We start from the raw sequence: 13,263 nt of genomic DNA on the forward strand, positions 1-13,263 counted from the left end.
TTACATTTAAATATATGTTCCAATTTCAACATAAACATACATTTTAATATAAAATTTATTCTATAACAACTAAACCAACTCGATCAAGCGCGCTAAAGCCAATAATAAATACTTGTTGGTAAAAAACTTAGCCCATTGCTCACGAACCACATCAAATTCCTCGCATAAGGCGCAATCCTCGGAGTGTAGACCTTTACAAAAACAGAAATTTAAATTAAACATTAGATTAAATACAAATTCAATATCACATTTTAACATTCAAGAAACTAATGACAATGTCCTAATAGTCTAAAATGAGTCCTTAGGTTCTTTAGTTCAAAGTTGGGAGCGAAAATGTCATTTTAGCCTAAATATGACCTATAACGACCCAATGAGCCTATAAGTGCATAAATAGATTGGAACGAGTCTTAGATCGTTAAAATTATGCATATTAACATGTAATAAGTTTTAAATGAGTCCTTAGGTTCTTTATTTTAAAGTTGGGAGCGAAAATGCCTTATTTTAGCCTAGATATGACCTATAACGATCAAACAAGCATTAAATGGGTATAAGTAGATTAGAATAAGTCCTAGAAACTCAAAACTAAGCTTATTAATCATATAATAATTTAAAAATGAGTCCTTAGGTTCTTAAGTTCAAAGTTGGGAGCGAAAATGTCATTTTAGCCTAAATATGACCTAAAACGACACAATGAGCCTTAAATATGCATAAATGGATTGGAGCGAGTCTTATAAAGTTAAAATTATGCATATTAAACATGTATTAAGTTTAAAATGCGTGCTTAGGTTCTTTATTTTAAAGTTAGGAGCGAAAATGCCTCATTTTAGCCTAAATATGACCTATAACTATCAAACAAGCATTAAATGTGCATAAACAGATTAGAATAAGTCTTAGAAACTTAAACTAAGCATATTTATCATATAATAAGTTTAAAATGAGTCATTAGGTTCTTAAGTTCAAAGTTGGGAGCGAAAATGTCATTTTAGCCTAAATATGACCTATAACGACACAATGAGCCTTAAATGTGCATAAATGGATTGGAATAAGTCATAGAAAGTTAAAACTAGAATATAAAACATTTAGTAGGTTTAAAATGAGTCCTTAGGTTCTTTAGTTCATAGTTGGGAGCGAAAATGTCATTTTAGCCTAAATATGACCTACAACGACCTAATGAGCCTTAAAGGTGCATAAATAGATTGGAACGAGTCTTATAAAGTTAAAATTATGCATATTAAACATGTATTAAGTTTAAAATGAGTGCTTAGGTTCTTTATTTTAAAGTTAGGAGCGAAAATGCCTCATTTTAGCCTAAATATGACCTATAACTATCAAACAAGCATTAAATGGGTATAAGTAGAATAGAATAAGTCTTAGAAACTTAAAACTAAGCATATTTATCATATAATAAGTTTAAAATGAGTCATTAGGTTCTTAAGTTCAAAGTTGGGAGCGAAAATGTCATTTTAGCCTAAATATGACCTATAACGACACAATGAGCCTTAAATGTGCATAAATGGATTGGAATGAGTCCTAGAAAGTTAAAAATAAGCATATAAAACATTTAGTAAGTTTAAAATGAGTCCTTAGGTTCTTTGGTTCATAGTTGGGAGCGAAAATGTCATTTTAGCCTAAATATGACCTATAACGACACAATGAGCCTTAAATGTGCATAAATAGATTCAAATGAGTTTTAGAAAGTTAAATCTATGCATTTTAGTCATTATGCAAGGAAAAATTGAGGGGTGGGGAGAGGGTCAAACTAGCATTGAGGATAACTAAATGGAAAGTAGAATGTGGTTTTTACAGTCACGTAAAATGCTGAAATGTAACTAGAACTATGTACACTTTCTGTTGATTTTATGTAAAGCACTCTTACCATAGAACGGACTAGCCTCAGTGCACTGCGGTAGACCTACAAGTTTAAAAGCAAAACCAAAAAAACTGTCACAATTACAACTCAACAAGAAACCTCGTCAGAGAAAACAGATATGATGCAACTGTTTGCAATAGGAATACATTGGCCTAGCATAATGATTTTGCGTTATAATTTTTCCTTGCATTTCTCCAATAATATTCTGAGCTTGAAAGTTGTATCAGGATGAAAAATACAAAGCGCAAGAGCCCAATAGGTCCAATTTCAAGAGACAAAAAAACACCCACCAAGAATTCTACCAAAGCAGATTTAGGAAGGTTGAGGTGTATACAAGCCTACCCGCATCAATGTTTCGTGAGGACCGCTGAAGAGGCAGGGAGGGTGGAGATGAGAAACCAGAATTGCAGAGAGCTTACCGAGTAATTTGGCTTCAATGCGTGAGCAGCTGCAATATAGACAGCGCACTGACTATACAAGTCATTGGGCGAAATATCATTATGGCTGACTGATCCCCCGATTCTTAGCAAGTCCTCGGCTAAGCCATACTGCAAAACCAAAATATACATAACTCACCTTATCATCCGATCTCAGTGACCGTGTAACCCTTCAATACAACACAATATCCAGATGATAATAATAAAAGAAAGAAGAAAGCACTGGACAAGCATTGCTAAAACAGAAAAGAATAATTGAGGACTAACCAAAACAGTTCCGAGGTTGTAAATAGCCCTATGAAAGTCAAACTGCAACTGAATTGCTGCACGGAACTGCATCAAGGTATATTACAGAGAATCAAATAATAGTGAAGATTCAATAATATTCATAATTTCGTATGTAACCCACACTTAAAATCATTTAGTTATCTTGAGTTTATCAAGTAATATGTTTGCACCTTACTAATTGCCGTCTTAACAATGTTATGCTTTTCCTTAGCAGGGACTATCGCACTGAGTTCCTGTATCACAAAACAGGGAATGGTAAAGCCAAAGTCTGAGAGCATTGTATTGCCACTAACTTTCTAGTGTAAAAAAAATGCACTTCTCAGCCTTTCCTTTCTGCATTTCTCACTGTATAGATGAGAAATATTACCTGCAGTGCAAGTCCCCAGTTGTTAAGCGCCTGGAAAGGAACAATGAGATTGTTACAATGACAAAAATGAACAGAAATCTAAAGAATTGTAGTAAAAAGATAAAATAGCCAAATACAAAAAGAAAAAAACCTGGGGACTATTCCAATTCAACTGCACAGCTTTTCCGTAGTAATCTGTGGCCTGAAAGGAAGATAATTAGGTCATAAGGTCTACTTAAATAATACAAAGCAAAAGCCTAAATATTCTACTTTCATCATTTCATAATGAGTTAATATTTCCAAACACCCATAATTTGTAAGAAAATAGCATCAATTGTGTTCTTGGTACATCCAACAATAAGTGAACGTCAAATGAACAACTCAGAGAAAAGGTCACCACTTTGCTTCAGAGATTTATGATCAATACATCTTCTGGAAATGATAGGATGAAAATACAACAAGACCATAAAAAATGAAGGTAAAGAATTATAACATGAAAAATCACATTTCAATAGTACGTACAATGCAATTAACAACAGTCAACCCACCTCCCCTGCTCCACCCCACCACGACCGCCACCACCATCACCACCATTCTCTAATTCCAACACCGCCCCATCTTTATCTATGAATAAACCCTAAAAAACGAATTGAACAAACCCTAAAAACGAATTGAACAAACGAATTGAACCGTAAAAACGAATTGAACAAAAGAATAGAACAAACCCTAAAACGAATTGAACAAACAAATTGAACAAAACCTAAAACGAAGCACAAAACTCAAAAAAATGAATTGAACAAAACGGCATCTGCAGAGGAGGCGAGAAAAGAGACCCACCGGCGACTGGCGAGCAGGCTAGAACCACCGACGACTCGACGAGGAAGCTAGATTGATGACGCAGGAATGGTTTTTTTTTTGAGGGGGGCGACGCAGGGAAAGCTAAGGGGAAGAAGAAGGGAGTTGAGCGCGCGCGAGAGCTGAAGTTTTGAGATGCTTAATTTGTTCTGAATTACTCTGTAGTATTCAACCAATATTGCAGCGAATTTTTTTATCCGGGTTATTGCAGGGGGCTTTTAAATGTACGCTGCAATAAAAACGGGCTATTGCAGGGGGCTTTTAAAATGTACGCTGCAACAAACACTTTTGCAGGGAACAATTAAATTGTACGCTGCAACAACCATTTAAATGGTTTGACCCGCGTTGACCGACTAGTTGTTGAAGCGTATTAATACATGTACGCTGCAACAAGGGGGCTGCAACAGGGGTTTTTTCTACTAGTGCTACGGCCGTCGTGGTCAAACATAATTGCACTCCCTTTATGTCACGATAACCGGGTTTTGTCAATTTTTCTCATTGTTGTTAAAAACTGAATGGCGACTCCTATATTACTAGTCAATTGGGTGTAAACTCACAGGAAGTCCAATTACACTTGATTGAATAAAAAGAATCGTCACACCCACGAGGGACGAGGTCACGCATTAGTCTCGTGCTTTTTCGACCCCCTCACAGCATGACACTGAAAACTGCTGGAACCTAAAGAATACCATCCAGGACATGATAGAGGATGAAGTGATACCTCTCCCTAACGTTGACAAACCCAACAACAACAAGAGCCCACTCGGCTCTTGTCACATCTCTCTCGACCAACCAGAAAATGAGAACTTTGACCCTACGGTGTACATTACACCTCAAGGTGTACTACTCGCTGTGGTCCCTATGGATCGAATCGAGAGAGAAGTGTGCGGTGTGTGGGATGATGATGCTGAAGATATCTACCTATCTCAAGTGTCGGACCAGGACCTCTTTACTGAAACTTGGCCCGGGTATGCTCTCATTGACACCACCACTCAAGAACCCGAAGTCGATAACCTCACCAGATCAGGAAGAATATACCAGCCTGACATTCGCCCACCTCCTATGGACGATATCGTAGTCAGACAAGCTCCTGAGAATGGACGGCACACCACCGTCGCAGAAGTCATTGAAAATCCTCTTTTGAAACAATTGAAAAGAACCAAGGCTGAAATTACCATCTGGGATCTCATGTGTACCTCAAAAGAACATCGCGAAAAGCTTATTCGCTCACTTGACCTCATCTCAGTGCCTACAGATATCACACCTGACTCATTGGTTAACCACGTCACGAGAGATGCTGGAGAAAAGGCCATAGTTTTCACTGACAAAGATTTACCCAGGGAGGGGGTGCCCATAACAAAGCCCTCTATCTAGTAGTTGGATGCAAAGGGCAAAACATCCCCCTAGCGCTCATAGATAACGGTTCGGCGGTTAACGTTTGCCCGTTGCGAACCGCCCATTGCCTGGGACTAGGAAGCGATGACTTCCAAACCTCCACACAAGGGGTACGAGCCTATGAGAACTCTCGAAGGCCTGTGTTGGGAAAAATCAACCTTACCATACAAACCGTGCCTGTGGCACGCACCACGGAGTTTCAAATAATCGACATCAAGCCCACTTTTAACCTCCTATTGGGGCGACCTTGGCTCCATGACTTAGGAGGTGTGGCTTCTACCCTACACCAAATGGTTAAACTTAACCATAACGGGGTAATACTAGAAATCCGCGCCCCTCCTCTCGACATCAGCTGTACTATGGTTGGAACGACCGAAACTGCAGACGACCTTTAAGGGATTCAAATGGAAGAAACATTCCAGTTCATTGAAGACTATGATCCAGCATTCCTAGACCCGCATGCATCCCGGGTCATCCCTAGAATGCTGCTAGCTCAAGGTTATTTCCCAGGAACCCCATTGGGCATAAGGAAGAAGGAATGCACATTCCATCCTTTACTTAACCAATCTACTCCCTTTGGCTTAGGCTATGAACCAACGGAGGGAGATATTGATGACCGCCTGTCTCGGCTACGCCTTAACAAAGCCAAGCAAACCACCCTCCTTCCCCCGTATCAAAGAACCCTTAACGGGATGTTCGTTCGGGAAGGAGAAGAACACCCATGCTGTGATTTCCCTGAACCCTTCGTTCAGGATGGCTTGCTAAAACCCGGATTTGAAATTTTCCATGACTGCCACACCTTGGATGAGGCACCCCACCTCACCAAGACTAAAACAGCTGAAATATTGGACAACCAGGCTCTATGGACATTGTTTAACGAATCGAGGCCTATGGAGAACGAGACTGTGATGACTACCCTAGCTTTACAAGATGAAGGTTTCGATCCAACCCGGTTAATCTCTCCTGCATCAACACTAGAAGAGGTCGAGAACGGATGGGTGAAGACATATCAGTGGGTCAATGCAAAAGGAATGGAATTCAAGATGAGTACCGGTGAAGGACCGAAGTTTTATGAGACTAAACCCCAGGCTTGAGCCACATAGAGCACCATTAGTAAAAAGCGCCTAGTAGTTCTTTAGATTGGTAGAAAAAAATAATAGAGACTTTAGATGGTCCTAAGGCCCCTTAGAATATAGGTCAGTTTTATTTCAGTGTGTTTTCCTTACTTTCCGAATCAATAAAGGCGTAATACTTCTCCTAAAATTTTTTTTATTCTAACACTAAATTGACCGCCCAAGTCATTTTCAGCGCCCAGGGCTCGGCGCCGAAATCTTTGACGCCCCAGCCTGGGCGTTGAAACTATCTGTCTGCCAAAAAATTTCTTTTCAGAAGTGCTCGTCATTTTATCCGCACACAACGGAAAAATAACGAACACTTGGGGGGTATAGTACGTATCCAAATAGGCTTACCAAAAATATAGCCATACAAATTAGTCGAATTTCATTTTGTCGCGACTTATGGCAAAAAACGGCAGATGAAAATAATGATAATACTTCACTCATTTGACCGATTAAGTAATATGCTTCCACCTCAGGGCATATCTACCGAAATCCGGCATACTAGAACTTATTCTAAAGCTAGAACTACGCGCGACCTGATTCTGACAAGATACGTAGGCAATCCTTACCAAGGATTCGGTCCAATACAAAAAACATATTCTTTGTGCAAAAAGTGTTAGACATATAAAAACATAAAAAAGAGGAGAGACAAAAATAAATAAAAATGAAAAATAAAAATACGCCTTTATTGAAAAAAAAATAAGAAGGAAAACAAAGTACTAAGAATAAAAACAAACACAACCGAAATAAATAAAGGGCACCTACACCCTAGCAAGAACTACACTACTCTAGTTCTTCCGGATCATCAAATAAAGTCTTGTAGAGGGCAATGTTCGCAGGATCCACCCCCACAGTCTTCTGCGCTGCCCCAATATCAATCTCCATAAGAACCGGCTCCTGGACACTAACTTCTAAAGATGCCAAGGCTTCAGAAACATTCTCAGTTATAGCCCGCTCAGCCTCAAGGCACAGACAATGGTGGGAGAAGGATTATTATCATCAACTAGACTAGCCACTGCCTCTACAGGCGGCTGAGCCTTCCTAACCCATACATTGTTCCGGCGACGATCTCCGCGAGAGCTTGCATTTCTTTTAGCAACAGCAGGCCCCTTCATGTTAGGCATCTTTTTAGGCTTGAAACTGGAACAAGGAGAAACTTCCTTTCGCTTTCGATCAGGACGAGCTTTCTCAATCTTAATACTATAGGTACGAGGTTTGGCAGAATCAGGACCCTCATACCTAACATGAATACGAGGTATCAAAAGCTCAGCCGGCTCCCCATTTCGAGCCTCGGTCCTCACATCTTTATCATCGGAGCTCATCCACAACTTCTAGTTTTCAGAAAGACCCACAAAGCCATTTGTAGCTACGGCCCAACGCGGGAGACCATCATAATACTTAGCCCACGCTAGAACCCGTGCTTGCGAAAAGGCCGCTACCTTAGGAGGTACCGTATCAGAAAAAGGGATAGTCTGCCTTAAACCATATTGACGCATGACTCGGTAAGGGAAAATATAAATGGGACGAGATAGCCCCAACAAAGAAACATAAACCGATACATCAGAACCCCCTGTCATAGTAGTCAAACCCCACCATGGTACCACCCACTTCATAGAACAAATTCCATAAGTAAAAAAGGAGGTCCATTCGGCCTCGTCCTGGCCTTGGTGCAAGTATTTTCGGTTACCCAAGGCTATAGGGCGATAATGTTTAGGATCGGCTGGAGCTTCCAAAAGTCTAAGCCGTTCCACGAGCCAAATATGCAAAAAGCGGGCACGATCAAAAAATAATAAAAGAAAACGGTTCCTGGTGCGCAGTTTCAACGCCCAGGACCAGGCGCCGAAAATTCCAGCGCCCAGCCCTCGGCGCTGAAACTCATTGTGTACACAAAAAAAAACGTGTATACGTGCTGAAGGAAATAATGCCCTTGGTCCAAGTATGCATTCAATGTTAAATCTAATAAATGCGGTTCAGTATTAACAAGTTAATAATTCAGTGAGATCAAGTGAGCTGAGTGCCTAGCTAGAGGCCGCTTCAGTTCAAGTGGAATTAATGATATTAATACACAACTTACTCTTGACTGAACCCGTAGGGTCACACAAATAGTACGTAAACGGATCAAGTATTTAATGGCATTAAATACTCCATCTATGGATATTCGGAATCGACGGATCTTGGTTTCAGTGGGAGCTGAGATCGTCACAGGCAAGAAATGAATACTCCGGAAACGATGATATTGCCGGAAACGGAAATATGGATCGTATCGGAAATATAAATATTATCCAAGTCGTAGATGTTGCCGGAAACGGAAACGTGGTACGTATCGGAAAATATTATCGGAAATGGAAATATTGCCGGAATCGGAAATATTGCCGGAAACGGAAATATTGTCAGAATCGGAAATATTATCGGAATCGGAAAATAATTCCGGAAACGGAAATATTAAATATTTGTTCGAAACGGAAATTGATTCCGGAATCGGAAATATTAAATATTGTTCGTATCGGAAATGAATTCCGGAATCGGGAATTTAATCGGAAGCGTATCGTACGAATTACCATCGGACGAGGCCCGCTAGACGAAGGCCCAGCACGAAGCCAGGCCATCGCCCAGCGAGCCAACACGCACCATCGCGTGCCAAGCCTCGACCAGGCCCAGCGCAAGGCCAGGCCCAGCCAAGGCCTGGGGCGCGCGCGCGAGAGCACAGCAGCAGTGGGCCGAGTGCTGTGCGCCTAGCGTGGGCCGCAAGGCTTGCGCGGGGGTACGGTGCTCGTGCAATGCTTGTGCGGGAATCCTAAAGCAATCGGGATTCGAAATATGATTAAATCCTAAAACTATTAGATAATGATTATTTAATTAGAGTCCTAGTAGGGTTATAATTAAATAAATTAGTATCCTAAATAGGATTCCAAATCCTTTTCCATAACTCTATAAATAGGTGCCTAGGGTCACATATTTACAGAGATTATTCAAGTATTCAAAGTGAGTTTTAGAGAGCAAAATTCAGTCATACATTTGCCTATAAAGTGCCGAAAATAATAGTACCTTAAGGGCGATTCTAGTTGGTCAATCTTAAGGCGGATCCGGACGTGCTGTGGACTATCTACGGAGGGACGACACTTGGAGTCCTAAAGACTTGTTCTTGTTCGGTTCGGGCGCAGCTAGGGAAGGCACGCAACAAAGAGTATGCATCTAAACTATGCTAAATGATTATGTGTAAATAATATGTTTTCCTGGCTTTATGGTTTTTCCGCATGATTTATGAATTGTCATATGTATCATAACCTATCACGTGCGCAAGGAAAAATCGATTACCTGCAGTAATAGGGGGCTTCCCTTAAAATGTTCAGATTTGGCATCCTTCTTCAGCTCATCCGCACTCAGCAAAGTCTCGGCAACAACCAACGGCATAATAGAATATCAACTTTCCATCTGGCTAATCAAGGGGATCAACCTTATGTCACCGAACGCGCCATTGTTATTCGATAGCAAATAGTGATTCAACAAGCAAAATACAAGGGCTCGAATATTTAATTTCTGTTCGGTCATATTCTTACTAGGCCTAAAGTGATGTTTTATAAGTTTTGCCAAGTTAACCTCGTTACCTACAACAATTTCAGCAAACATGTTATCATCTAGCCCTAGGAAATCCCCTATGGTTGTTTTACCCTCTTCAATAGTGCCAGGGGTAGCAGGAGTAGCATTAGTAGGATAACCAAGGATCGCAGCAAATTAATCTGGCAAAGGACATATTTCGTTGCCCCGAAAGGCAAAAACATGATGATCGGGGTCCCAAAAGCTTAGGGCAGCATGCAGAAAGTTATAATCAATATTAATTTGTTGTAAGCCTATAAGTGCCTCTAAGTGGTATTCTTTTAACAAAGCCTTTTCTGTGGGAGTAAGGGCCCGTAGCCAACGCCTAACAGTCCGTTGGAGTGAGAAAGTAGGGATCGACATGGCAAAAGCAATGAGTAATTAAAACACAGCGAAAAGGGAGAAAGAAATTGAGAGTGGTGGAAAATAGGGACGTATCTAGCCCCTATATATAGTTGAACGCACCCAGTGACATCCTGATCCCATTCGGAAACGTGTTAGGAAATCCGAAAGTCAAATATCACCAGGAAAAGACTTCCAGCGCCCATGGTTGGGCGCCGAAATGTTTAACGCCTGGCCTTGGGCGCTAGAAATGCAGCCCAAGGCCCGGATTTCACAAAACGCGGAACAGGAAAGGACTTAAAACCGTGTTGCTAAACACGAGGCCCTATTGCAAGTAGGATCAAGCCCAAAGCACCTTTAGCTCCCAAATAAGAAAAAAAATAAACATTAAAACTTGGTCGAAACTTAGACTTGTCTCAGAAAATGCTGATGTACACTTTTCAAAAACAAATTAAATATCATGGTCATTCTTCGAAACACCAAAAATGTGTGTCGTTAAGTCGTTGGTTTTCCAAAAAAAATGTTTGTCTGTCAAAGGATTAATCCGGGCCAAGCTAAAACCGGATGTCGCCTGAAAACTAAAGTCGCACTCCATGGCTTCGCTAAAGTAGCACACTACTATAAAAGGTCGCTCGCACATACGAGCATGACCCCAAACATGATTACAAGATGCGAAAAACGACCGACGAGCCCCAGTGCTTGGGGGCTCGCGAAAAAATATACTCCAACAAGGAGCGCACAATCAAAATCACATTCCCGGACTACGCCATACACCATCTCATGTTTGGATACCTCAAAAAAAAAGTGCAGGTTCGACCTCAGAGAAGGGTCGTCATTGACACTTATGCATGGTCCTCTGATCAAAGACCAAGTAGTGGCAAAAATCGAGCCGTAAAGACTAGCTCAAAACCACGAAAGCAGACGGTCGCAAGACAAAGGTCCATCTAAACCCGTTGTCAACCCACGTTCAGGTTACAACTAAATCTGAGCATCCCTCGAAAGAATTCGCTCTTGCAAGAATAAATAAAAGAAATTCTCAAAAAAAGAAATCACAATGAACAAAAAATAGAGACTTGCCCACCTCAATCAGGCAAGATCGCGCCGCGAACCACGCAAGTTCCAAATCAAGGAAAAAACGAATTCAGGGATGTCCACCCTTAGCGGACAGGGCTCGCCCACCTTCAGCGGGCGGGGTCTGCATCACTAGCCGCGCAGGTCCTCAGTTTTCCAAAAAATGAAATTTTCAAAAGTAAAAAATGAAACAGGCTCGCCATCTTCAGCCGGCGGGGTCTACGGCGCAAACCACGTAGGTACTTATTTTCAAAAAATAAATAAACACAAACAAATTTCAAAACAGATTTGTCCACTTCTATCGGACGGGGTGTCCACCCTTAGCGGACAGGCTCGCCATCTTTAGCCGGCGGGGTCTGCGTCACTAACCGCGCAGGTCCTTAGTCGCTGCAGCGATAACTTTCTTTGGTTTTCCGTTTTTACCAAAAACGATGTGAGTAGCCTTTGGTTTTCCGTTTTTCCCAAAAACGATGTGAGTAGCTTTAGGTTTTCCGTTTTTTCCAAAAAAAGCGATGTGAGTAGTTTTCCCTTTTTTCCCAAAATTTAAAAGATTGGTTTTCCGTATTTCCAAAAAAGAACGATGTGCTGGATTTTCCTTCGTTTTACGTCCCATAAAAACAAGGGAGTTTTCTCGTTTAGCTAACCCTGAAAATGAGAATCTTTAAAAACATTTTTACCTCGTGGTTGGGCCTGGCCAGGCCCAATTACACTTTATAGCTTTGATTTCGAAAACATCTGTAGCTACTCCCAATAACAAAGTGAGGGAGTTTCTACGCCTCTTTAGATACTTCCAATGACAAAGTGACGGAGTATTCTATAATATCCGTTGACAAATCCCAATGACACGTGAGGGATATGTCGACATTTCAAGTGATGACCCTTAAGTCAAATGTTATCACTCGGGGGCTCGTGAGACCCTCGTAAAACAAGTCACATACACCATGGCTTGTGTGACGCACTCCGTCTAGTACTTTGACCATCGTCTTACTCCAAGACTCAGTCAAAGTGGGGGCTAACTGTAGACACCTACTTTTGTCCCCATTCCCGAAAGGGAAAGGTTCGATGATGAAAGCATAAATCTCCACTTGACAACGCATCTCCTATAAAATAACGAATCTCAATTCCCCTTTTCATTTCACCCGAAACCTGCTATTTATAGAAACCTGCTATTTATGGAAACCTGCTAAAAATAGTAACTGCCGTAATGGACAGCTGTTAAAAGTGGCAAGTCATAAAAGATAGAAACCTGTCAGAATTAGGTGTTGCACTCCAACATAAATCCTAAATGAGATAGAAAATTGCGAGAATCCTATTCCTAATATGATTCGGAAATAAGAGTTACGTAATAATTAAAATCCTAACGAGCCTAGAGTTCGTAACGGGCCCAGACGCATTCCGTCATGAAATTGATACGCACTAAAAGACTCGATTAAGTCTCAAACACTACGGATTTCAGGAATCCGAATCTGACTAAGAAAACAGCCCAGACCCTATTTTCAACGCCTGGCTCTGGGCGCCGAAATCTTCGGCGCCCAGGCCTGGGCGCTGGAATTACCTGGGTACGTGTTTTTTCCTAATTCTTTGTGGATTAGAACTCTGCAATTCTATCTTTCCACGAACTCTTCCCTATAAATACAGCCCCATACTCGACGTGAAAAACACACAATTCATATTCTGAGTATTGACTCCAACCCTTAGCCTAAGCCTCACGCTGCGAAATTGTTCACGCGTTCTGTCGCAATCGATCCATAAATCGAATAGAACGTATCATGTCCCATAATTTGAGATTCGTTAAATAAAAAGGAGAAATATCAAAGTCAAAGTGGTTAGTTTTCTGAGAACCGTGACGCACCTCTCAAGGGTGCGTCGTAATGTGTCCCTTTCTATGATTTAATTGCTTTCCTCGCCCTTTTTATGAACTGTTAAACTAACTAAATCTGATTGTTC

The 13,263-nt window shown here is 41.0% G+C and overlaps 1 protein-coding gene across 1 annotated transcript; it reads right to left on the bottom strand.

Annotated features, from left to right (window-relative positions):
* Positions 1–1,751: 1,751 nt before the first annotated feature.
* Positions 1,752–3,535, bottom strand: LOC110800225 (protein HLB1-like). The gene is made up of 7 exons (XM_056830085.1): positions 3,464–3,535; positions 3,093–3,143; positions 2,963–2,992; positions 2,766–2,828; positions 2,575–2,640; positions 2,290–2,418; positions 1,752–1,912 (listed from the first exon to the last, which is right to left on the bottom strand). Exons 1-7 carry the CDS (start codon positions 3,533–3,535, stop codon positions 1,760–1,762), a joined length of 564 nt encoding a protein of 187 aa, XP_056686063.1. The 3' UTR covers positions 1,752–1,759.
* Between the last annotated feature and the right edge of the window lie 9,728 nt (positions 3,536–13,263).

This window comes from Spinacia oleracea, chromosome 5, assembly GCF_020520425.1.
Source record: "Spinacia oleracea cultivar Varoflay chromosome 5, BTI_SOV_V1, whole genome shotgun sequence".
In the NCBI taxonomy this organism is placed as follows: Eukaryota; Viridiplantae; Streptophyta; class Magnoliopsida; order Caryophyllales; family Amaranthaceae; genus Spinacia; species Spinacia oleracea.